The 25,671-nt window shown below is 46.9% G+C and overlaps 1 protein-coding gene across 1 annotated transcript; it reads left to right on the top strand.

Moving 5' to 3' along the window:
* Positions 1-1,337: 1,337 nt before the first annotated feature.
* Positions 1,338-24,109, top strand: SCPEP1 (serine carboxypeptidase 1). Its single transcript, XM_069481154.1, has 13 exons — positions 1,338-1,442; positions 4,571-4,719; positions 8,925-9,014; positions 10,766-10,921; positions 11,248-11,322; positions 13,246-13,318; positions 17,000-17,037; positions 17,551-17,679; positions 18,333-18,426; positions 19,241-19,354; positions 21,559-21,696; positions 22,759-22,922; positions 23,512-24,109. Exons 1-13 carry the CDS (start codon positions 1,367-1,369, stop codon positions 23,572-23,574), a joined length of 1,359 nt encoding a protein of 452 aa, XP_069337255.1. The 5' UTR covers positions 1,338-1,366; the 3' UTR covers positions 23,575-24,109.
* The last annotated feature ends 1,562 nt before the right edge of the window (positions 24,110-25,671 follow it).

The following is a 25,671-nucleotide window of genomic DNA, read 5'->3' as shown; positions in this document are numbered from 1 at the left end:
CGTAGTGTTATTTTTGCAGCGAAAAATTGAAACCCTAAAATTCTAACTACAGGGGAATGGTTTAGCATATTTAAGGCTCTGGTGACACAGACCAATTTGGAAGCTTGAGACAGGAAAAGTTTAGGAAAGTGTTTGCTACAGTTATTTCTTTGGGATTAGGGGTGTAACTATTAAATATTATGTGTCTTCCAAATGTTTTTCCACAGGCCCATCCCCAATACTAGCGTGATGGGATTTTAGGCATCTAGAACCACCCCATGCTAAAGCATGAGAAAATGGGGGGGGGAGTAGGGGGTATATTTTTCTCCTGCCCAGCTCTCAGTGCAGATCCCCTCCCTGGGCGTGATGAGCGTCTGCCAGGTCTAAAGGCTGCAGAGTAAAAGCATCTCTATGAGGAGCAGGGAGGAGAGGAGTGGGGAGGGGAGCAGGAAAAGGGGCGTCTTGGCCACATGTACTTTTTATTCTTGTTTTGTCTTTTGGTGTTTGTTATATGTACTTTAGAAACAGAGTATTTAGAAGTAACTCGACCTTCATACAACTCCCGCTGTATCTTGTTCCCTAGCTCTGTGAGGTGAGTTATTCAGTACTTCCTAAAATAAAAATTACCTTCGGAGACACATGCAAGAAAACATCTCTGCCATCCACTTTTTCTTCCTTTCCTTTCCCAAACCCCAGTCCCTCAATTCTCTCTTTAACATGACTGTTGTGAAGATAACGTAACGACACATAATAATGCCGATCACAAATTATCAAGAGAGAAGAACAGAATAAAGACGTTTATTAGTGTTTAAAAGAAAAGACTACGGGAAAAAAATCCCAAATGCCAACAATGGTTATGTATGATCTAATTTTTCCCCACATTTCCAAAATGTTCATAATATACGTAATTTTAAAACTAACATAATTTTTAAAACACACCTCTGAAAATGGAGTGGCACAGTTTCCAAAGACCAGCTGGTTCAGGTCTGATCTGACTTGCGGCAGACGGAGTGGTTTTTGAAATGGGAAGCCTTTTGTTGCGGAAGGAAGAGATGGGAGGGGCAGAAAGGACAGCGGTTATTCCCCTATAGGCTCTCCATCCGTTGCAAGACTTAGATAAATGCATTAAACGCCTCGTCCCCGCAACGCCTTCCCTAAAATGGCAGAGAGCGACCTGGCCGCGCGGGCAGAACTGTCTGAACGCGATTGCACGGGTCCCGGTTGGCCTGGGTTGCCTGCCCGGCAGAGGGTGCGCGGGCCGCAGCCAGCGGCCCTGGCCCCGCCCCCGCCCACCTCAGGCCCCGCCCCGGCCCGGCCCCGCCCACCGCCGTCACGTGGTGGGGCGCCAGGACCAGCCTGTTGCAGATGCTGCCCCGCGGTATTCGTCATGGAGCTGGCGCCGCGGTCCTCTGCCCTCCCGCAGTGGCTGCTGCCGCTGTTGCTGCTGCTGGGCCTGAGCGCAGGTAGGTTCGACCAAAATTCGCACCAGCGGCTGGTGCCTGTCCTCGCTCCAAGGATGAGAGTTTGTTAGTGGGTTTGTGCTTTAAAATCTCTTTTCCCCGGTTCTTACCTTGCGTAATTAAATTGGTTTTGAACCTCACTTTTTTTTTTTTAATTCAAAGTGCTTTTTCTGCCCTTTTCCGGCTCTGAGTGGTCTGGTGCTTCCTCTCTCTCCTACGCCTAGGTAGAAGCAGCTGTGCAAAAATGTATGATTGGGGGAAACTGCTGATCTATGAGGTTTCCGCGATCTGAAGGCCACCTTTTCCCACCGTGATCGGCTGCTAAATGAGCTTGTGAGGCCTTTTCATTTTGAGCTGAAATATGTGGCCGAAAGGACTCTTAAAAATCCTACCACGAATGGGACGAATTGTTGGGATTAAGACCCTTATCCCTCTGCTTTATCTGAACAGGCAAGACTACATCTCCCTCCAGCGCGAGCCTTTCAGGCAAAAACAAATTTGTATTAATATTTAATAGGATGACTTGCAAATTGATTTTCACTCCTTCAGCAAAATGTTTTCTGGCCTCAAGGCAGAACTGAGAATTTGAATTGGCCACAAACTTGCCTCGTGATCTTAGGCCAGTTATTTAACAGTTCTTGTTTTCCCTTTTGTAAACCAGGAATCATCTGTCTGGCTTTGGAGCTTGTGTCTGGGAAATGTTGTAAAATATGTTGGCCCTCAAATTTTAACAGTGATCACTGCCAGCGAAGGGAGAAGGGCCAGGGGTTAGGTCAAAAGGGACCTGAGCCTTATCTGTCATTGCCAAGGAGACTGTAATCTTGTGTTACTGTGTATAGAAGCTGATAGCCACATTTATAATATTTTAGCCATTCTCTTTGCACCTCAGGACACCTTTCTGACTTTCTTAATCTCCAGTGTAATCATTTACAAGACACCACCATTGTCCCCTTCACTGGTCCCATCTCCTCTCTTTGCTGTTGGGACCACTGTTCTTTTATTGCCAAAAGGGCTTGAAATTTGAGAAAAGAGGAAGTCGAAGGCAGAAAAAACTCCAGTTCCCATCATCTTTTAACATCAGCTCTTTTTTTTAACCACAGAATAGTTTTTGAGAAAAAAAAAAATACCATAACTTGAAAGTTGTTACTTTAGCAAAAGGTGACAGAGAAAATGTATTTAACCTACTCTTTATCAATACATATTTTGCAGATGCTAGAAAGATTAACTAAGGCTGCGGTCCCCGTGGCCTGTTAGGAAATGGGCCTTGTATCACCGCTTGAGCTCCGCACCCCCACCCACGACACCACACACCCTCTACTCCACGGTCCATGGAAAAATTGTCTTCCATGAAACCAGTCCCTGGTGCCAAAAAGGTTGGGGACCGCTGAACTAAGGAAAACTGGAGTTGGGGGATTACTGGAGATATATATAGAGAGAGAGAGAGAGAAAGAGAGAGAGATATCTTTTCTCCTTCAATTTAAAAAAATTGATCAACATGAGTAAGGAAAATTACCCTTTTTCGCATTTGTTGCAGATGTTTCTTTGCTGTTTGCCTTTTTATTTTTGATGTACAGAAATTGTGTTGTGTAGAAATTTAAGTTTCTGTCCTCAGCTCTGTTGATATTTTTCTTTACAGTCTCTTGGGTTTGCTTAAATCCTTTCCCCATCCAGAGGTCAGAAAAATATGCAACTATGTTTCTGTATTTTTTTAATATTTAAATTGTAAAATTTAAATACTTGATCCACTTGGAACTTATTTTGCTTTATAGTGTTGAAAGGACCTAAATTTCTATTTTTTTCCCCCCCCAAAAGGTAAGAGTTGCTCTCGTACCATATATTGAATAGTCTCGGCTCTCCTAATTTGTGATGCCTCTTTCCTTTTTTCAATTTTTTTTTTTTTTTTTTTTTTGGTGAGACAGGGTCTTGCTCTGTCACCCAGGCTGGAGTACAGTGGCGTGGAATGCAGCGTGGGTTCAAAACATTAGAGTTATAAGTCTTTTTCTTTAGATTTCCCTACATAAATTGCCCTGGCTTCTGTTTTGCTTGAGCTATTCCCTTTCTTTTTTTTTTTTTTTTTTTTTTTTTTTTTTTGTTGAGACAGAGTCTCACTTTGTTGCCCAGGCTAGAGTGAGTGCCGTGGCGTCAGCTTAGCTCACAGCAACCTCAGACTCCTCGGCTTAAGCGATCCTACTGCCTCAGCCTCCCGAGTAGCTGGGACTACAGGCATGCGCCACTATGCCCGGCTAATTTTTTCTATATAGATTTTTAGTTGTCCATATAATGTCTTTCTATTTTTAGTAGAGACGGGGTCTCGCTCAGGCTGGTCTCGAACTCCTGACCTTGAGCAATCCACCCGCCTCGGCCTCCCAGAGAGCTAGGATTACAGGCGTGAGCCACCGCGCCCGGCCGAGCTATTCCCTTTCATCTTTTTTTTTTTTTTTTTTTTTTTTTTTTTATTTCTTAAAGATAGGATCTCACTCTGTTGCCCAGGCTATAGTGCAGTGACGTGATCATAGCTCACTGTAACCTCCAACTCCTGGGCTCAAGTGATCCTCCTGCCTCAGCCTTCCAAATAGCTAGGACTATAGGTACACGCTACCATGCCTGGCTGAATTTTTAATTTTTTGTGGAGAGGAGTTCTCCCTTTGTTGCCCAGACTAGTCTCAAGCTCTCCTGGCCTCAGGCAATCCTCTTGTCTCAGCCTTCTAAAGTGCTGGGGTTATAGGCTTGAACCACCACACCCAGCCTCTGATGCCTCTTTACTCATGTATTAAATGCAATAGAAAAACCAGCAGATTGCATTTTGAAATTTTTCCTTTTTCCTCAAAATGTAAAGATCTCTCTTTTTTTCAGAATTAAAGAAGTGTTTTGTGGTTACTGTTAAAAATCCAGACATTACAGAAAGATGTGGAGGGAAAAGTCAAAGCCCTCAGCCTTCTATACCTCTATTAAGTTTGGTTTTTCCATAGCTGAGGGTTTTTTTCCTTATTCTCACAATATATTGGGGTGGGTAAATTACCTAATATATAAGAGAAATTATCTCTAGTCTAGCATGGCCATATCTTCCAGGCCTGGGATTTACCCGGACATTAAGCATTCTTCAGGAAAATGAACTCGACCTTCTATTTCAGGAGCTGTCATCGACTGGCCCACAGATGAGGGCAAGGAAGTATGGGATTACGTGACTGTGCGCGAGGATGCCCACATGTTCTGGTGGCTCTATTATGCCACCAACCCCGGCAAGAACTTCTCAGAACTGCCCCTGGTCATGTGGCTTCAGGTAAGGTAGTTTCCCTGCCTGGCCTGAGGTTGAGGCCAGGTCTCCCCCACCGTGCTCTTTGCTTGCTCTTGAGGGCTGGTAGCTCAGCAGCGAGGGACTGCTTTGGTCCAGCAGCCAGGCCTGGGGGTTGGACATCCTTCTGAGATGGGCTGTGGCAATAGTATAGCCAAGGAGGCTAAGTCAGAGGGTCAGGAGGTTCTGACCTTTTGCTGGAATCTTTTTATATGGAGTCCAGACAGCTGCGGGAGCCCTCACTGAAAACTCCAGTTGATATATTTGACTACCTACTAATAAAAAGTGTTTTGAAGGTTCCAAAGCAAAGACTGAGGTACCCTGACCCTCTCCCTCCCCACACTCCTTTCCTGGACCCTCACTTCTTACCCCCAGAAAATCTGATCTTTTGACTATACCTAGCCCTTTGCATTTTAGTGTGAATGTGAGGCCCTCCCCTTCCTCCTAAGTGGCTTGCATTTTAACCCTGAGCTCTGGTGGTAGGATTGAAGGCAGGGAGCTGGTGAAAGGTATTTAGGGGCAGGCATTCCTGAAGTAATCTGTTCAGGAGTGGCCCACCGGCACCTGGAAGACCAGTGTCTAGGGTGGGCTAAAGAACATGGTTTTGCTTCAGCCTCTGGGAAATGTGTGCCTGGCCCAGGTTGCTCCCCAGTAAATAGGGGTCCTGGCACTCACTTTCACAGGACGTGAGTGAGATTTCCTCCAAAATGCCAGTCTTTCTAAGTAGCCTCTGGATGCCCAGGCTTTGCCTCCCCCGGCCAGTCAAGGCAGACTCTCTGGTGAGATAGGGTGGGGAGGAACGGTTTTCAGGGAGGGGCCTTTCTGTTTTGGGATTGTCACATGTGCCACTTCTGAGGGCTGGAGGTGCAGGTATGGAAAATGCCCTAGAGGAAAAACGCACACGTGTCACCCTGGAGAGCTCTGTCCCCTGGAGCTGCTGGAGAGGAAGGTGCAGCATGTTGGTAGCAAGAGCCGGGCCGGGGACAAGCCCAGGCCTGCTGGGCAGGAGCCCTGGGTTTTCAACGCCCTCCTGCCATATATAGCCATGGCGAGACACTTCCTTCCCGGGCCTTGGTTTTCTAATCTGGAGATTTCGGTAGTTTTCAAACTTTTTATTAATCAGCAGAACTCTTTTCATCCCCCAGTGAGAGTGTACACATGGGAGGCAAAGCAGATGAAAGCAGAAGTGCTGAGGCTGAGGGGTGCCTGCCGGGGCCCAAGTTCCACCCATTCAGCCTCCCCTTTGTCCAGGCTACCCCAGGGACACTTTCTAGATTGTCAGGAAAACAATTTGAAAACACTGAATTTCAGAAGTTGCAAGCTGTCCTTTTGGCTGACTGCAGAGTGGAATCGTTTTAATTGAGTTAGTTGCCAACATTTTAAAATCAGGACATCTTTCTCTTTCTAAAAATCAGGCTTTGGAGCCTGAACTCACTGTCCCCACAACCGGGTGGTGGCGGCCCCTTTCAGACAGGGCCGAAGGGGCCGGGAGTTCCTGGAGGGAGAGGGCTCCTCTTTTCCCTGCCTGGCCCCTGGAGGCTGTCCCCTTGGGGACCTTTGCTTAAGTTAACCTTTTTTTTTTTTTTTTTTTTTTTGAGACAGAGTCTCACTTTGTTGCCCGGGCTAGAGTGAGTGCCATGGCGTCAGCCTAGCTCACAGCAACCTCAAACTCCTGGGCTCAAGCGATCCTACTGCCTCAGCCTCCCGAGTAGCTGGGACTCCAGGCATGCGCCACCATGCCCGGCTAATTTTTTCTATATATATATTTTAGTTGTCCATATAATTTCTTTCTATTTTTAGTAGAGACGGGGGTCTCACTCTTGCTCAGGCTGGTCTCGAACTCCTGACCTTGAGCGATCCACCCGCCTCGGCCTCCCAGAGTGCTAGGATTACAGGCGTGAGCCACCGCGCCCGGCCCTAAATTAACCTTTGGAGCTGAGATACCATTTGAAGATTATCAGCTGAAGATGCTAAATTGCCTTTTTCCATTTCCCCAGAGGCCCAAGGGAGAAGAGAAAAGATTGTGCTTCCAGAAGAAATGATCAATTTAGATTAATAGGAGGAAATCTATTTTAGCTGCCTATGGAAGACGTGTGCACTGACTTCTCTTGGGGGGATCATTGAGAATCGAGGGCACGTCATCTGCGTGGAGGAGCAAGCTATTTTAGGGACACGACACTGAGGCATTTCATTTGGTCCACTGACACAATTCCTGTATTTCAGAGTCACTGGATCACCCCGAGCCTATCCCAAAGTTCTAGATAAAAAAGGATTCTGCAGTAGGCTGTATTGAAAGAGAGCAGAAGTGTCCTCCAGCCAGCATCTGGTGGCCGTGGCGGGGGAGGGGCAGCAGGCAGGGGGATTCCTCCCCCAAAGACCCTGCTCCCCTCAGGATTCCCAGCTGTCCCCCTTTCCCGTTGACCCTGCCTCATTCCAGTAAGTCCACTGGGAAAAAGGGGCCCAGCTTTTATTTGAGGGTACATCTTGCCTTTAATTTATTGCATGTTGCATGATAAGCATTTTTCAATGTTGCCACATAGTGTTTCAGAGTTTGGGATTCTGATTGGCAGGGTGACATTCCATAGTATGGACCTGTTCTGACTGACTCAGCCGCGGCCCTGCTGGGGGACAGTGGAGCTGCACCCTTGCCTCTGTTTATGTGACTAGGGCTGTGATAAACAGCTCCATCTGGTTTGTGAACTCGTGACCAGTGTGTTAGGAAATCTTAAGATGCAAAGTACATTATAATCAGGGAAATTTTTAGCCTTCCAGTGTGATAAGAGTTAGGCTGGTGTAGGTTCAAAATATTAGAGTCGTAAAGTCTTTCCCCATGGGGCCCTCTTGCCGTTGTCTAGTTACCCCTTAGCTCTGACTCCATCTTGTCTCTTAAAATGTTATTTATATTTCCCTACACAAATTGTCCTGGCTTCTGTTTTCCAAGAGCCCTTTTATCTGTGCTTTTGTTTGCTTGTTTTTAGAAACAGGGTCTTGTTGTGTCTCACGGGCTGCAGTGCAGTGCATTATAGCTCACTGTAGCCGCAAACTCCTGGGCTCAGCTCCCATCTCAGCCCCCAAGGAGCTGGGACTATAGGTGTGCTCCACCACACCCGGCTAATTTTTTAAAATTATTTTTTATAGAGATGGGGTCTTGCTGTGTTGCCCAGGCTAATCTAAAACTCCTGGCTTCAAGTGATCCTCCTACTTCAGCCTCCCATAGTGCTGGGATTATGGGCATGAGCCACTGCGCCTGGCCCGTTTTATTTTTTGTATCACCTTCACAGAGAGGCCGTATCCTTTTATTCTAGGCCCTGGGCCTGTGGCTTGGCCTCAGCTGACACTGCCCTCCTCACAGCCTCCCCAGCTCAGCTCCTTCCCCAGATTTGTCTAGAAGAGCACTAATGGTATTCCCCCCACCATCTCCTGAGGAGCCTCCTCCCATCTCAGTCAGAAAGTCCACCCAACCCGCCCATTTTGCCCCTTAGTTTCTTTCTTCTACTCCGGTCTCTGAGCCCTTTGGAGCCCGTAGAACTTCTGCCTCCCAGTTTGGGGGCCCCGGGCATTGAACTTCAGTTCAGAATCCTGCTCCGGATACCCACAGTATCCAGTGCTCCCTGCCCTGGGACTTCGGAATTTGCTACATTAAATGCAAAGAATCTGCTTGACTAAACTGCCCCTCGGTCTGGTCCCTTATCAGTCCACAGGGACTCAGGAGAGAGTCTCCCCTTCCTGGGAAGAGGGTGGTGGGAGGAGTCACAAGGCCCAGGGTCTACTCCTGGTAGAGCCCACAATTGTCGAGTGGCTCCGGGCCAGCCACACCCCCTCTCTGGGCCTTCATACTCGTCTTTGAAGTGACAGTGGTTAGATGAAATGTTCCTGAAGGGGCCCTGATGGTCAGCGAGCCCCATGGTAGTCCAGGGCTCCAGGTCGGAGAATTGGGAGGTAGGAACGTTCCCTCCAGGGCCTCTCAGCCCAGCTCTGATTCTTTCAAAGAGAAAGACTTCAGCAGTTACCAGGGAAGCTCAGTTAATGCAAAGACCCTGGGTTCACTGGAGAAGTTGTGTCTTCTGTGCAGGTTGACCCAGCCATCACTGAACCACAAATTGTTCGTAGTGAATGCGGTCATCCATCGTAAAGGCTAAGATTTGGCTACAACTTTTGTTTGGCTTCATGTTTGTTTCTTCTCTCTTCCACAGGGCGGTCCAGGAGGTTCCAGCACTGGATTTGGAAACTTCGAGGAAATTGGACCCCTTGACAGAGATCTCAAACCTCGAAGAACCACCTGGGTACAGTGGAGACAGCCCCTAGCTGAACCTGCCCTGTGGCCTCTCAGAGGCGGGGTCCCACCCACCCAACCCAACTCCACCACCGAGCCTTTCCTCTTCCTGGGAATACTGAGCCCCTGGCTCTTGTCCGCAGGCCTCCTCTCCCCTAGCTTTACCGCCTGTTTCTCAGGACAGTTGTTACGCACCAGTCTCCTTGCCTTCTCCAATTTGATGACCTTTCTCTCCATCATCTCATGCCAGCAGACACCGGGGACCCTGCATGACCCCCCTGTTGGCCATCTCTGCAGTCTCAGATTCCAGGGACCTACCCTCTCTCTGGCCACAACTTCTAACTCTTTTCTCTCCTACCCTCCTACCTTGCACCTTGACTTCATCCCTCATCCCCTCCCCATTTGATGTCTCTGGGTCTCCCCCCTCCTCCCGCTCATTCTTAGCGTCCCTTCCTTCTCTGACCCCTCCTGGCCAACCCCCTGAGCCCCAGCTCCCTTATCCTTCTCCCTTCACAGCCTCACCAAGCCCAGCCCTGGGCCAGTCCCACTGTCCACTGCTTGGTCCCCACTCCCAAGCTGCCAAACACCGATGGGCAGAACCACGCTGCCCGCCGGTTGGGCTGTGGCAGGTTGTGGGCTTCACCCAGGCTGTGGCCGTCCTTGGCTCTGTGCTTCTGCTCTCCTGGTGGCATCTGTTGCTACAGATGTGCTCCACGCTCCTCAGGGCGCCTCCTCCAGCCTCCCTCTCCCCTCAGGAGCTAACCTATCTTTGCACACTCTGTCCTCTTGGCCTGGAACGTTCCTGTACTTGTTTGCAACTGAAGTGTCACTTCTGGCACCACAGAGTGCCCCACTGGCTTGTCCCCAAGCCTCCCAGAACTAAAAGGGAAGTATGATGGGCCACATGGGCATCGTATGTCCAGTGACTACTGAGCAAGCAGTGAGGAGACCAGGGCCCTAGTCCTCACGCTGCCATTGCCCATCCAATTTTGTGACCTTGAACACGTCCGGGACTCTTCCTGGGCTTTAATTTCCTGATCAATTAGGGGCGGGTCCAGACTGTGTCATCACTAAGGATCCCTTCATATGTAAAATTTTATAACTCTCAGCCTCTTTGGAAAAGGTATTAGAATAAAATCTGCTCTTGAAGGGTACAGGGAAGCCAGCCCCATGTGGAAATTGGATTCATCTCAAGGAAAACTGATGGGTGGTGGTCAGACCTTGAGCGAGCTGGTGCTGCCTCGGTAGTGCACAGGCTGTCCCTGCTTGGTCCGACCTGCACTAGTGTGTTGCCTTTAGCGCATTTGTATCGTAGAAAAAGCAACAGCGTAGATTCTTTGCTCCCCATGTATGCGTTAATCTTTCTTTCTTGACTCTTTTTTTTTTTTTTTTTTTTTTTTTTTTGGTGCTTTTCTTTGTTGCAGTCTATGCTCCTGTTTCTTATTTTTTAAAAATCCTTTGTAGCAACAAGGATATCGTCGCTACACTGATAAGCCCACTGTGGTTTTCGCTGACTTGACTGATCAAAAGTTCATTGGTAGCCAGGCATGGTGGTGCACACCAGTAGTCCCAGCTATTCAGGAGACTGAGGCGGGAGGATCCCTTGATCCCAGGAGTTAAAGGCTGCAGTGAGCTATGATCATGCCACTGTACTCCAGCTTGGGCAACAGAGTGAAACCTTGTCTCTAATAAAATAAAATAAAAATAAGAAGATAATTGGTGACAACTGACTGCAACATTTGGTTCTCCGGTGTCATGTAGCTGCAGGCGGCCAGTCTCCTATTTGTGGATAATCCTGTGGGCACTGGGTTCAGTTACGTGAACAAGAGTAACGCGTATGCCAAGGACCTCGCTACAGTGGCTTCAGACATGATGGTTCTCCTGAAGACCTTCTTCGATTGCCACAAAGAATTCCAGGTAAGCAAAGACTCAGGAACAGCTAAGTAAAGGGCTAGCAGGAGCAACTCTGTGTCCATCAGAATAAGCGTAAACTTAACCAAGAGCTTAATGCCAGGCTGATTTCAGAGCAAACCTTTTAACTCCCAAGATCGGGTTGTGGACTTTTGTTTTTATCTTCACTAAAGATGATTTTTTAGCTTGAAAGAATGAACTTGGAGTCAATATGCTAATCAGACTTGATAATCAGATACAGGGGGAAAAGACAAAAGCAGATTTGAAGTTAATTTGGGTGAATTAAAAGCAATCAGGATATTTAATGTTTTGTAAATTCATTTTCTTGCCAGACGGTTCCATTCTACATTTTCTCAGAGTCCTACGGAGGAAAAATGGCAGCTGGCATTGGTCTAGAACTTTATAAGGTAACAGAGAAGACCACTTTGTTGTTATGATTTGGGACAGAGAACTGATTATGTTACTTTTTTATACTCATGTGATGTTGAATATACTTTGAATAGGGCCATGTGCATACAGACTAAGATTAAGTCTGGAGTAAGAACCATGAAAAGTTTGTATCATAAAAGAACAGTGACAATCTCAGGACACCCGGGTTGCCCCCAAGTTTCCTGGCAATATCTGATACTGAAGAGACCACTTATTTCTGGGGCTGTGCTTTCTCTAAGATCTAGGTTACCAGTTAAGCTGTCCTCATCTGTGATTATGTAACTAGTGAGTCAGGAGAGAATTGCTATGGGAAGAGGCAGGCAAAAAGACAACAGGTTGTTGTAGGTGGAAAGTGAACTCTAAGCACAGACCTGTGTTTTTTGCTAAGGCTTTATGTACCTGATGTTGAACTACTGGTGATCATCAAAAGACTCTGGGAGTATGGAAGTAAAAAAAAAAAAAGAAGAAGAAGAAAAATATTTTATGACACATGAAACTGAAAGAGTGCATTTGGTCCACAAAAACCTAAAATATTTACTATCTGGCCTTTTATAGAAAAAAATTGCTGGCCTCTGTCATAGGTGATATGTAATTGTTTTACATCAAATCACAAGGCATGAATGTCTAGATCTAGTCTGAGCCCTCCCTTGAACCGTTAGGGTCTCTTCCTGTGACAGAAAGTTATCTGAGTGGTGTTATTTTTGCACTATTTGGATGTTCAGTTCCTCTTTCACGCAGTAGTTTTAACATCAATTTGTAATTCTCATCTCAATGAGTAATTTCATTATGAGTTTCATACGGATGCTTTTCTCCTCCTGTCCTGTGTCCCCAGCTATGAGCTGAGCTGGCATTCTTCCATGAAGTGGCGCTTCCCTCACCACCTAGGGCTATTTAAGTTACTGTGAAATAAGTTCCTTCTGGAAAAGCCAGATAAATGCATAATTCTTTCTCTTTAATTACTAATGTTTAAAGTCAGGATATTCATTGTTTTCTTGTTTTAGATCTCTGGATAGCTTGTGTATTCACAATATTCAAAATTCAAAAAATGTAAAAAGCACACTATAAAGGTTTTCCCTCTTTCCTCTGTCCCATCCCTAATGCCACCTCTGTTGTTAGTTTCTTCTGTATTTTTCCAGTGGTCTTGCATGCTTGTATAAACTACGTCATATATATTCTTTTTATACACATTGTTATACAAATGATAGTTACACACTATATACTATTCTATAACTCTCTTTTTTAAAAAAGTTAACAATATACCTTGGAGATCTTTTCATGTCAGTCTATAAAGAGCATTCTCATTCTTTTTTTAAGTTCATCATGTACCATGAAAATAACCATAATTCCTTTAGCCCGTCTTATTGATAAATGTTTAGATTGTTTCCAATTTTCTGGTACTGGACAGATGTATTACTTTGAAAATGAATAACAGGAACAGAGAGGTATGAGCTTCTAGTCCCCAGGCACCCACTGCACCCTTGAGGACATCCTAAGGAGGTTTCTGGGTCCGTCGGTCTCTGCTGCTTGGCAGGGGTGACTGTACCCACGGAGCCCCCCAAGCACCTTGTGAGAAATCGCAGGCCAGGTGGGGGGCAGTGTCCCCCCTAAGGAAGACTAGGGGCTGCACCTCACGCCACATACCTCCTGACAACACCTGTGAATAAGATAAAGAGAAGCTCAGGCAGTTCCTGTTTGTTTTGCAAATGGCTGCAGGACAGAGTTACCCTTGCTGTCTTGTGGGTGTCTGCTGTCTTTGGATAGCTGGGGAAGTTTGGAAAGGGTGGGCAGCTTTCTGTGCTCAGGGGAGGCAGTGTGTGAAGGCTTGGCTCCTTCCTCTGTTGCGGAGGGGACGGAGGCCTCTGGATCGCCGTGGCGAAGATGTCTCTTGGTTCTTCTTTCAGGCCATTCAGCAGGGGACCATCAAATGCACCTTTTCAGGGGTTGCTTTGGGTGATTCCTGGATCTCCCCTGTTGGTAAGTATGGGATTTTCAGGTACTTCTTTCCTTCCCTTTGCCCATCTTTTCCTGGAACTTTGGGCTGTGTTGTCCAGATCAAAGAATAAGGCAGCAGAATGTTCTGGATCCTTGGAGAAGTCAGCACAGAACATGTTTGCCACAAGAGCATCCACGAAATTTAGGGACAGAGCACCATGGGTCATTAAGGGCTGAACTGGGTTTTCTCAGTTTGATTCTCAAAACGAAAGAACCAAATTTTGCAGTTGGAGACATTCTAAAGACTCAGAATGGTACTGGAACGTGCCCTCTGACACACAGAATGAGTGGCCTGGCAGGTATTCAAACACAGGTCCGTGCAGCTCAGCACAGGGGCGAATCTGGTTTGTCATCCTGTCCCATCTACCACCCTGACGCTCACCTGAGTGTTTGGGGTGAAATTCACATCTGTCACTCATGTTGGCGAGACAAGGTTACCATCAGGTCTTGCAACTCAGAGGTTCTCGGTTTCATAACTGAGCACCCTTGTTAGGAGTGCAAATAAGAGCTGTTTATGTTGCAGACACCCAGGGTGTGGCTTCAGACAGCTGAAATCATCAGTCTGGTGGGCTTAACTCTACCAGGGTTTCTCAACCTCGGTGCTGTTGATGTTTTGGGGTAGTGTAATTGTCTGTTGTGGGAGGCTGTCCCGTGCATTGTACGACATGTATCGGCATCCCTGGGCTCTACTCATGAGATGTCAGTAGCACCACCTCAGTGTGACAACCAAAAATGTCTTCAGACACTGGCTATTGTCCCCTGGAGGACAAAAACGTCCCTGGTTGAGAATTATTAATATTATTCTCACTTAACAAAAGGTGGTTTTTCACAGGCAAAACCAAATTATAGAGTTAGAATTCGGAAGAGAGGTTGTCTCTGAAGGAAGGAGGGGAATTCGCTGGCAAGGGACGTGAGGGAACTTTCTAGGCTGTTCGTGCCCTATGCCTTGATAGGGGTGGTGGTCACATGGGCGTGTGCATGTCATCAAAACTCTTTGAAAGGTACATTTATGATTTGTGATTATGGCTCAATTTTTTAAAATACTAACTTATAACAGCCAGTATTTTCCCCCTAAAAGATAGAGATCTAGCTTGTTACAGAGCCTTATTCTGAATGGGTTCAGGATATTGTGATGCTGCTTGTAATGGTTATTTCTCATCCTTGTGCTTAGCATCCCCAGGGTAGGACTGAAATGGCATAAAACTGAGTCAGCGTGGAAGGGAGGGCTACGGTGTTCTTTGTATTTCTTTGTGGCTCTTACAGGACATGATAAAACTGCAGAAGCCGTGATCAGAGGCACGAGGGTCCAGCAGGTTTCTTGTCAGCTGTTGCTCTGTTGCTCACGCTGATGGCAACACAGGTTATCACCAGGCCTTGCAACTCTTTGGAGGTTTGCAGTTTCACAACACAGCGTCATTGTTGGCAGCACAAAAAAATAGTTGTTTATGACTTAAACTTACAATGCTGGCCCTCACACACTGTCATGGGTCTCATCACAGTTTCACAACAGCACTAAGTACTTCACATGTGCTAACTTCATTTAATCCCTACAACTCCTCCATGGGATGGATGCTGTTATTATCCTCATTTTGTAGATGATGCAACTGAGACTCAGGGAGGTTAAGCAATTGTCTTACAGTCACCGGCTAAAGCGATAGAGCTGGCGTTCAAACCTAGGCAACAGGTGCTGGAATCCATGCACTTAACCACTGTGCTATACTAACCTTGCAAGATCAGGAGGTTTAGGCTCCTGACTTTGCATGTGCTATTCATCCTGTCTGGAATCTACCTTTTTCTCTTTGCCATCACCCACTTCTCCTTGTGAATCTGCCTGTCTGGATCTTAATCCATCATTCTAGATCCACTTAAGTTATCACTCCTCCAGCCCAAAAGCATTCTTCATTGGAGAAAAAGTACCATTGTTTATTTATTTTTAGAGACAGGGTCTCGCTCTGTTGCCCAGGCTGGAGTGCAGTGGCACAGTCGTAGCTCACTACAGCCTCAAACTCCTGGCCTCAAGCGATCCTTCCACCTCAGCCTCCCAAGTAGTTAGGACTACAAACATGCACCACCATGCCTGGCTTATAAATTTAAATTAATTACAATTAAATAAAATTTCAGTTTCTTAGTGGCACTATTCACACATCAAGTGCTCAATAAACACATGTGGCTATTGGCTGTCATTTTGGACCACACAGGTGTAGAATACTTACGTCATTGCAGAAAGTTCTCATGGACTGTGCAGGTCTACAAATGCCGGCAAACTAGGACCCACAGGTCAAGTCTGTCTTGCTACTTGTTTTGGTACATATGTTTTTTTTATTGGAACTCAGCCACACCTGTTTTATTTACATACTGTTTATATCTGTTTGGAGGCTGCCAAGAACAGTGTTGAGTAGTTGCGACAGAGACCGGCTGGCCTGTAGAGTCAAAATTATTTACTAGCTGTCCCTTTACAGAAAAAGTTTGCCAATCCCTGGTCTAGATCAAGCAGGGAATGGGATGCATTGGAGAATTGCAAGCAATTTTGTATTTCGGGAAAGTAAGGCACGGGCTTGAAGGTTAAGCTGCCGAGGTGAATGATAGCTAGGTCACAGAGGACCTGATATTCCTGCATTTCTCAGGTGTACTCTGAAGAATACCAGTCCAGTGAGGTGTTATACAAAGGGCTCCACGGTCACATATGTTTTGGAAGTGCTAAATCCTGGCTCAACCTTCTCTAGGTTGACAAGGCACATTAAAGGCTCTGAGAAGTCCTGCAGTAAAGAAATCTGTTATATTTTGCCTAGCCCCGAAGGTATTTAATTAAAAAGTCATTTTTTTCTTCTAGAATAAAATCCTGTAGAACTGAGGTTATTTGAAACCTACTTTGAGATCCTTGGCCTTGGGGAGCCGTTGGATGCTTTTAAGCAATGGAGCAACAGACTGAAATGTGCTTCATAAATTGAGGTCCTTGGTTCTTTGTTGGCATGTCTCTCAACAGCACTTGTCTTACCTAGTGATACGATAGTCGTGAACTGGTGTAACCCAAGGCCGACTGTTCTCTTTGCAGACAGGCATTGTGTCGCTCATATTTATATCTTCTCAAGCTTTTTGCTGCCTTCAGGGCCTAAGGAAATTCTCGATATGTTGGTGGGATGGGAATGAGCTGATTGGCAGTACAGCCACAGACACTTGAGTTACAAACTCGTTAGTCCTCTTCCTTATTTAGCTCCTTGGCAGAAGCTAATGTCTCCAAGCTGGAGGAGCAAACAAGATGCTGCGCAGAAATGTGAGGGTGGGGAAATATTTTAAGCTGTCATAAAGCCTAGAAGTCTGCAGATAAGAGCCTCCACCTGCACACCCACAGCCTGCCTTGGGGGATGCCGTCACTGGCAATGCCTCATTTCCTGGGCCAGTATCAGGCCAAGGTAATGTGCCATTAGTCCTCAGAGTCAACAGAAAGGCCCCCACACCCTTGTCCCACCTTCCAGCCACTGAGATGTCAGCCCGCCTCCTGCACGGGTACTGGTGCGGTGAGGGGCCTTCAAGTCCAGAGCCACTGGGTTTCTTGCTTCTGTCTCTTCCTGATTTGGAGGGAAACCAGTTAGGTATGTCTTTGGAAAGACAGCCACAATATACTTAATTTGTGCACTTAATTTGTACGTATGTGGTTTTCTTTAGATTCAGTGGTCTCCTGGGGACCTTACCTGTACAGCATGGTAAGTAGACGGGGCCCCAACTCTGCATCTTCCATGGTAGACAGCTCAGCTGACCTCTTCTGGCTCTGCCCCTAGGAAGGGGGAAGCTAGATGAGGTTTCCTATGTGGTTGACACTGCTCCTTAGGGCCTATTAATCCATATCAAATTGGAAACCCAAAGCAACAGCTAGCCTAAGGGACAAATTGAAAGAAAATCAGCGTGCTTGTTCCATTTTTCCAGGTATAAGGAACACAATTTTTTCATTCCCTAACTTTTTATTATTATTATAAAAATTTTCAAATATGCAAAAAAGTTGAAAGATCACTGTGAACACCTACATACCCACCATCTGGATTCAGTTAACATTTTGCTGTTTCTTCCAACAAATATGTGACTTGTAACGATACACTTTCATCTGTGCGTTCCTGTACTCCTTCCTCCCGCTCTTTCTCCCTACCCCTCCCTCACTGCGGCAATGCCAGAGTGATGTTCCCAAGTAAAATGGCCCTTTTGGTTCTTGGTTTGCATTCTAGTCTCTTCTGGAAGACGAAGGTCTGGCAGAGGTGTCTAAGATCGCAGAGCAAGTCCTGGATGCCGTAGATCAGGGGCTCTACGCAGAGGCCACCCAGCTCTGGGGGAAAGCAGAAATGGTCGTTGAACAGGTAAGAAGGGACACACTCAGAGGCCAGCCTGCTTGGCTTTTTCTGGTGGGTACAAGGGCCCGTGGTGGGTGTTCTCAGGATTGGGGTCTATCCTGAGCCTCCCTGCACATCTGGAAATGACTGCACGCTAAATAACGAGCTGTCGGGTCTGAGCAATGATGTGGTGGCTCCATATGGGGTCAGAAAGCCCCCCAGGCCTGTGAGACTTGTTTGTCCTTGACTGAATGTATGGATTCTATAAGAATGTGTCTTACGGAGGTGAGGGTGTAGTTCAGAGACAACATATTCCCTTATTCGGACCTTTGCCGAGGAACATTCTGACTCCAAGGAGCCAGAGGGAAGAAGGCACCGGCCAAGGATTTGGGTGTGTAGGACACTCGGCAGCTCTGTCCTTGTAAATCAACACACAGACCCTTCATTGTCTCCTGCAGGGTCTGAACTCTGTGCGTCTGAGCTGCTCGCCACTCCCTGGAGAGTTGGCCGACACAGCTGGTTTCTGAGCCTTCGCCACTGTATTTCTTTCTGATCTGAGCAAATTTACAAAGTGAAAGCTATCCTTGGATAAGGTGGAGACCCATGTTCCTTTCTGTTTTGCAACTTTGATGATGGGAAAATAAAGAAAACAAACAGCCACGTATACTTTTCTATTTCAGAACACAGATGGAGTGAACTTCTATAACATCCTAACTAAAAGCGCTCCCGTGTCTGCAATGGAGTCGAGTCTAGAATTCACGCAGAGCCACCTAGGTGAGTGAGCCTTGAAGCTGGTACACCCTGTCTCAGCCTCCATGCAAGAAGAACCCAGCTTTTTAAAAGCTTTATTAACGTATCATTTACATACCATAAAATTCACTCATAAGTGGTTTTTAGTATATTGGCAAAATTGTGCAGTCGTCACCACAATCCCGTTTTAGAACATCTCTGTCACCCCAGACAGAGCCCGAGTGTCTGTTTGCAGTCGGTTCTCGTTCCCACTCCCAGCCCCAGGCAATCACTAATCTGTTTTCTGTCTCTCTCCATTCCATTCATATAAAATGTTTTCTGAATATTTTATATAAATGGAATCATACAATAGTTAGTCTTTTGTGTCTAGCTTCTAGTCACTTAGAATAATGTTTGAAGTTGGAACCAACTTCTGTATACCAAATGACAACATCAGTTCTGTGAGAGGCTGAATTTAGTTAGCTGTCTTTGAGCAGACCAGCCTCGCTTTGGAGGCAGGAGGCCTGGCGTCCTCCCTCCATGGGAGGTACACAAAGCCTGCAGGCTGCCCCTGCATTCCACTTCCCAGATGATTTTCTTTGGCTGTTCTGCATAATCCGAATGGCCCCAGAGTACCTAGAATGCACAATCAATACTAATAAACCCTCTCCACTTTCAATGTGTTTTTGACTTTCTTCCTCCATCTGGGGTGAATCAAGGTGACACTTGCTTTTCCAGCTGAAACTGAAACCCACTCCCCGCCCCCCGTTACTGTGCAGTATACCCAGCAGCTCGGTGAAGATGCCCTCTTGGTCTTATTTCCAGTCCTTTGACTCACTGTGTACCAGTTTGGTTTTAGTTCGTCTTTGGCAGCGCCACGTGAGACACCTACAGCAAGATGCCTTAAGTCAGCTCATGAACGGCCCCATCAGGAAGAAGCTCAAAATCATTCCTGAGGATTGCTCCTGGGGAGGTACCTATGTGACCACTTGAGTGTCATTGGTAGAGTTGGAGGGAGAGAAGAGAGGCAAATTCAGAGACCTTAACTGGTAGGATGAGTTTTGGTGGTGATGATGGTATATTGCCGATAAAACAATATTGCTATCCACATTTTATGGATGAGCAAATGGATACAGAGATAGTAAATGACATGCCAAAATTGGTTCACAATAAGAGGTTCGTAGAGAAGGGGTTTGGGAGAAAAATAACATGATTGGTTATGGGTCAGTAATTGTTGAAGCCCGGTATGGGCACTAGAGGATCATTGTACTCCTCTCTTTACTTTGGGATCAGTTTGAATATTACCATAATAAAAAATTAAGATGAAAAAGCCATGCCCAAGGCCACAGTTGGTCACAGGTACAATTTCCAGCCAAAGATCCTTTGCAGGATGTCAGACACACCCAGGTGCTTGGACAGGTTTTGACCAGCTCTCCCAGCCCTCCTGATGCCGGAGGTGGCCTGGCATCTCCTGCATCCTGGGCTAAAGGCCACAGTGAGGAAATACTGGAATCCTTAGAGAGACCAGGGCCAGGTAGACGTCCGGGAGAAGTTCCTACTTAGTCCTCTAGGAAGACCTTGAGCAGGCAGGATTCCAGATTTCTGGAGAGAAAACACCCCAAGCTGAGGAGGGTTTTGTCTCATTTGTGTCCAAGATATATCTAAGACTGTGGGATTAGAAGGCTCTTTCTAAGGTGGTCCCTTGACTGCTGCCTTGAGGCTAAGACTTGACCCTGGTCCTGGCTTTCTCAGGGGACATGGACCATCCCGTCCCAACCTGCAGTCACCAGGGAGCTCATCTTTTACCTGGTATTTCCGTTTCCCCTGACCCCCTAGAGGTTTTTAGAAATGAAGAAAAATTAATTAGAGCAAATAAAAAGCTAGAACTGTGGTGTCAGAAACTGTAGGGATGGATACAGCTGTGGGGCCTGTCACAGCACTGAGAGATGTGAGGAGTGACAGGAGGCCAGGTGCAGGTCAGGCCCTCGAGGGAACCTCTTTTCAGCTCACCTGCATCATTTTATCTTTATGACAGCATTTTCCAGCCCCAGCTTCTCTGGTTACAGGGACCCTCCCTGCCCCGTTGGCTGGATGGGCAAGGTGATTATATTTTTGCAGATGATTATTGATAGAGAAAACTCTCTTTGGCTCTGGATCTGTCTATGTATGGACTAGAAAGGACAGGCTGTCCTTGGTCAATACCCCCAGGTCTTGAATTCCAGTTTATAATGAAGCATGCACACCTGGAGTCAGCCAGGCCTGAGTTCAAATCTCAGCTTGCCACTGACTAGCTGCGTCACCCTGGGCATGTCCCTTTACCTCTCTGGGCTTTATTTTCTTGAATTGTTGCACAGGGTAAGGCTTCTTACCTCCCAGGGTAGTGCTGTAGAAGAAATGGGATATTGCAGGTAAAAGACTTACCCAGCACAGCGCCGGGCGAATAATGATAGCTGCTGCTGTTGTTGTGCTTGTTCATTATCATGATAGGATGCTGATGGTCAGCAATTTATTAAATGGCAGGGCACGGTGGCTCATGCTTGTAATCCTAGCATGCTGGGAGGCCAAGGCAGGAGGATTGCTTGAGGTCAAGAGTTCGAGACCAGCCTGAGCAAGAGCAATATCCTATCTCTACTAAAAATAGAAAAAATTAGCCAGGTGCAGTGGTGTGCGCCTGTAGTCCCAGCTCCTCAGGAAGCTGAGGCAAGAGGATCGCATGAGCCCAGGAGTTGGAGGTTGCTGTGAGCTAGGCTGACGCCACGGCACTCTAGCCCAGGCAACAGAACGAGACTATCTCAAAAACAAAACAAAACAAAAGAACTTGAAACCTGGCCCTAGTCTTACTCAGCACAAGACAAAAACTCACATTGGCCCACAGCACAATTTATTCCCTGAGTGTCCCAGTGTAAGGAGTGTTTCCTTGGACAGAGCCTTCTCCAGGTGTCTGTTCCTTGTTGGAAACGTGAATGGACCACGTGTGCTTCCTTTCCACCTGACCAGTCAGGCACGGATTTCTGGGCTGGTTCGTCCCTGTTTGTGAGCACCTGTGCGTTGAGTCTTTGTAAGGTGTTGCACAGTGGTTACTTTTAGGTGCCAGAGCCCAAGATGCTCTGGGCTGCAGGATATCTCTTGTTCTGGCGTATTCCAAGCTGCTGCCTCTTTCCCCTTCCCCGTGTGCAGGCCAGGCTACCAACGTCTTCATGAACATGGAGCGTGACTTCATGAAGCCAGTCATCAGCATCGTGGATGAATTGCTGGCGACTGGGCTCAACGTGACCGTGTATAATGGACAGCTCGACCTCATCGTAGACACCATGGGTAGGGCCAGACTCTCAGGGACATGTGGAGGCATTTTCCAGGGTTGAGCTGGAAGGGAACCGGCTTCAGACATGTCATGTCGGTCTTGGGGTTGGTGATGTGGAAATGCTAGGAGGAAGGTCATTTCCTGTTATGTCCATCCATGCCTGACCTTGACCCTTCAAAGCAGGGGCAGCTACATACGGAAGAACCTGGGCTCCTCCAGGTTTTGAGGCCCTTGGGTATGATAAAAGAAAAGAACAATACCTGCCCCACCACAAAACTAAAAAAGAAGACATTTTCCTGGCAGTTGGTCAAATTTAACTGAGGGAAAGCCTCATTTTTGAGCAAAGTCACAGTAGCTGTTAAACACTGCAAAGCAAGTAAAACGAGACCCTAACAACCCTAATGACTCTCCAACCCTGAAGACCCAGGGAAATGGCCTTTGTGGAATCCTAGGGACTGCCCTGTCACCTGCTACCTGTGTGCTCACTTCTGATTTCAACAGGGCCTGGCAGGGGCCCAGAGACAGGTTCTCGGAACCCCAGGCAACTCGAGGCACCAGGTCTGGCGGATCCGATGCACCTCTTAAAGTCCGCAGGATTGAATATTTTTGCAACTCTCAAGCAAGGGCACTGAGAACAATTTGAAAAGCTGCTGCATTTCTTCCATGAACTGCCCAGGTGACCCTCATGACTGTGTACTCAGTCCAGACTCCTCAGTCCTCCTGACAGCCCTGTCAGCCTCTAGAGGTCCCCGGTCCCCTTCCTAAAGAGCAGCTGGCAATGGGAGAGGCAGAGGCAAAGACAGTCAGACTCCGCAGCTGTCAGGCTTCCCCCAGCAGCCTAGAAGTCACCACTAGCTTGCAAGAAATGCAGATGCTCAGGCCCCACCCAGACCTCCTGAATCAGAATTTGCCACTTTACAAGATCCCGGGTGAGTTTTACGCACATGGCAGTTTGAGAAACACCAAGTTTTAGGACCTAGTTTTTTGTTTGTTTGTTTGTTTGTTTATTTTGTTTTTTTCCCCCCTACTCTACCCAGCTGTTAATGCCAGGCCCTTCTCTTTGTCCCCATCACCAGGTCAGGAGGCCTGGCTGCGGAAACTGAAGTGGCCAGAACTGCCCAAGTTCAACCAGCTGAAGTGGAAGGCCCTGTACAGCGACCCTGAGTCCTCAGAGACATCTGCTTTTGTCAAGTCCTACAAGAACTTGGCTTTCTACTGGATCCTGAGAGCCGGTCACATGGTGAGCGAGAGCTTTTGCTCCAGACGCAAGGTCGTGCTCGAGAGGGCAGCCACAGGCAGTATGGTGCGTGTGTGTCCACTGCCTGGATTCGTCTTATGAGAGGTTGTTTTGGGCTTGGGAGTGTTTTGAGTTCTCTAACGAAATTCCACTATTAGTGCTTTGTTTTTTTGCATCTAGAACCTCATTTTAAAGAGTAAATCCTCCTGAGAGAGTTAAGCTGGACTCTCTGTCCTTTAATTTTTTGTTTAAATGAATTAATAAGTTACTTTCCCCTTAATAGTTTGTCCCTGCTGGGCACGGTGGCTGACGCCTGTTATCCTTGCACTAAAGCCAGGCAGCGAGGCTGTCCCATTCTTGTACGTGCCAGGCAAGCACATGGTGTTCCCTCAGGCTGCGTTGATCGAGGGGCTTTCCTCGGGCTGAGGGAGACTGTGGAGGCTAAATCCCGCCCCCACGCCCCAGCCCTCACTCGTACCTGCAAAGGAGTTAAAGAAGGAGCGGCAGGAGGCAGAAGGTTTCAGGGTGTTGCCCCTGACCCAGCCCCAGGAACAGCCCCAGGAGCACTGACTCGGATGCTGCTTGGTCCTAGGTTCCTTCTGACCAAGGGGACATGGCTCTGAAGATGATGAGAATGGTGACTCAGCAGGAATAGGATGGACGGGCCGGAGCTGAGCTGGGTGGACCTCGGGCACAGGAGCCGAGCCGAGGACCCCGAAGCCGCAGGACGCACCGTTCCTCCCTGACTCCCACTCGGGCTGCGATCGTGAAGGTTCCTGCCAGCGTCCGCAGAGGATAAAATCGTTGCCTCTGGGGAAACTTGAAAATCATTTCTGCTTCTTAAAAAACCTATAAGATTTTTAAAATGGATTTGTTTTAATCAAAATGAAGGGTAATAATAGATTAACTTTTTCTTATGATGGAAGCAAAGGATGTGATTTATAGAAAAAATGGGAAATACGGATAAACAAAGAACAAGATAAAAACCCGTATACTCCCTTCCCAGGGATAAGCACTGTTACCAAGTTAGTGTCTGTCCTTGCAGATCTTTTTTTGCTATATATACATATATATTTTTTACAAACATGGAATCATTGCTGTGTGTTATTTTACCGTCTACTTTGTTTGACATATCAATATGTCCTCAACACCTTTTCATGTCAATAAATGTTCTTCTGTGACAGTTTTAGTGGCTGCTGAGCAATTCCTTTTAAGGTTGTACCATCATTTCTTTATCAAACTCCCAGTTGTTTGCAAGTGATTTCTAGTTTGTTGCTATTGTAAATAGTGCTCTGATGATTCAGCCCTAAGTTATGTTTTTATGCACATCCTTATTTCCTTATAATAAATTTATAAGAGTATAGTTGTTTAGTCGAAGGATTGTCACATTTCTTTAAAATTAAAATGATGTTGAGACCCCCGTCTCTACAAAAAATAGAAAAATTAGCCAGGCATGGTGGTACGCACCTGTATTCCCAGCTACCTGAGAGGCTGAGGCAGGAGGATCCCTTGAGCCCAGGAGTTGGAGGCTGCAGTGAGCTATGATGACACCACTGCACTCCAGCCTGGGCAACAGAGCTAGGCCTTATCTCAAATAAATAAATGAATAAATAAAGATGAGTTTAGGACATTAGTTTTTAGTTCATAGCATAAGGGACCTAATAGCTTCTAGGATGGTCCTGAAAGAAGCACTCCCTCATGCCGTGGCAGGGCTGAGATTTTGAAAACCGAACCCCAAGCCTATTCCTGCAGAGTATAAGGAAGGCGTTTGTAGGTTATGCCCACATGGCCAGCCCCTTTGGACCCTGAGACTAAAACAGGCTTCCTTGGGCAGAGGCTTTACACGTGTCCCTGTGGTTCACTGTCAGAGAGTGAGCACTCCAGTGTCCCCTTGGAAAGGAAGAACATTGGAAGCCTGGGCTGGATACTCCTGGCCTCCACCAAGGCGTATCTTTTTCCTGTTGCTTTTGCTCTGAATCCTTTGTTATAAAAAAAATTTGGCTGTGAGTTATAGCATGCTATTGAGGCTCGTGACTCCTGATGAATCACTGAAGCATTGAATTACAACACAAATGGAATTCCCACCCCACCGTCAGGGGTCTCTTCTGTTAATAGCGCATTGGTTGGGTAGGAACATGATTCTGAACGTTGAGATGAGTCACCTGGGTAGATGTCAATGAAGCTGGGGACTTCAAACCTTTGGGAGCACCAGAAGCAGCCCATTCATTCATCCCTGCCTGAGGTTAATCTCTTGCCCTAAGATCCTGGGATCAGTTCCTAGACTTGGCCCATGGCCCTTATTTCTGCTACATAACACTCTCTCAACCCACACCCTACCTTCATAGGGAATTCGCTATAATCAGCTGACGAAGGAGCACAACTCTCGGGCTGGATTTACAGACAGCTCTGCACGGTATACGTGCGTCACCTGAAAGTGCACGGCTCACACCACAGCCCCGCTCTGGGGCAGCCCTGAAAGAAAGTGGTGGAGGGAAATCCTCCCAGTGGGCAGAACTTGGAGCGGTGCACCTGGTGGTTCCTTTTGCCTAGAAGGGGAGAGGAATGGAAGCATAAGTCTGCACCAAATCGTGGCTTGGCTTGGTACTCAGGGACTCTAGAAATACGAGTGGATAATTGGTGACAAGGAGGTCTGAGGAAGAGGCATGAGGCTAGGCCTCTCTGAACGGCAGAGTATGACGACATCTCTGTTCCATGTGACTGTTCACCAAATGGTAAAGGAAGATTTAATCAG

This window comes from Eulemur rufifrons, chromosome 9, assembly GCF_041146395.1.
Source record: "Eulemur rufifrons isolate Redbay chromosome 9, OSU_ERuf_1, whole genome shotgun sequence".
NCBI classification, from domain to species: domain Eukaryota; kingdom Metazoa; phylum Chordata; class Mammalia; order Primates; family Lemuridae; genus Eulemur; species Eulemur rufifrons.
This window is presented reverse-complemented; position numbering and strand designations above follow the sequence as displayed.

Bases quoted from the DNA above. Each gene is read 5' to 3' on its own strand.
- SCPEP1 (XM_069481154.1), top strand. From the start codon at position 1,367: ATGGAGCTGGCGCCGCGGTCCTCTGCCCTCCCGCAGTGGCTGCTGCCG. The intron at 10,922-11,247 runs GTAAGCAAAGAC...TTTTCTTGCCAG, and splicing joins ATTGCCACAAAGAATTCCAG to ACGGTTCCATTCTACATTTT. The intron at 11,323-13,245 runs GTAACAGAGAAG...TTCTTCTTTCAG, and splicing joins TTGGTCTAGAACTTTATAAG to GCCATTCAGCAGGGGACCAT.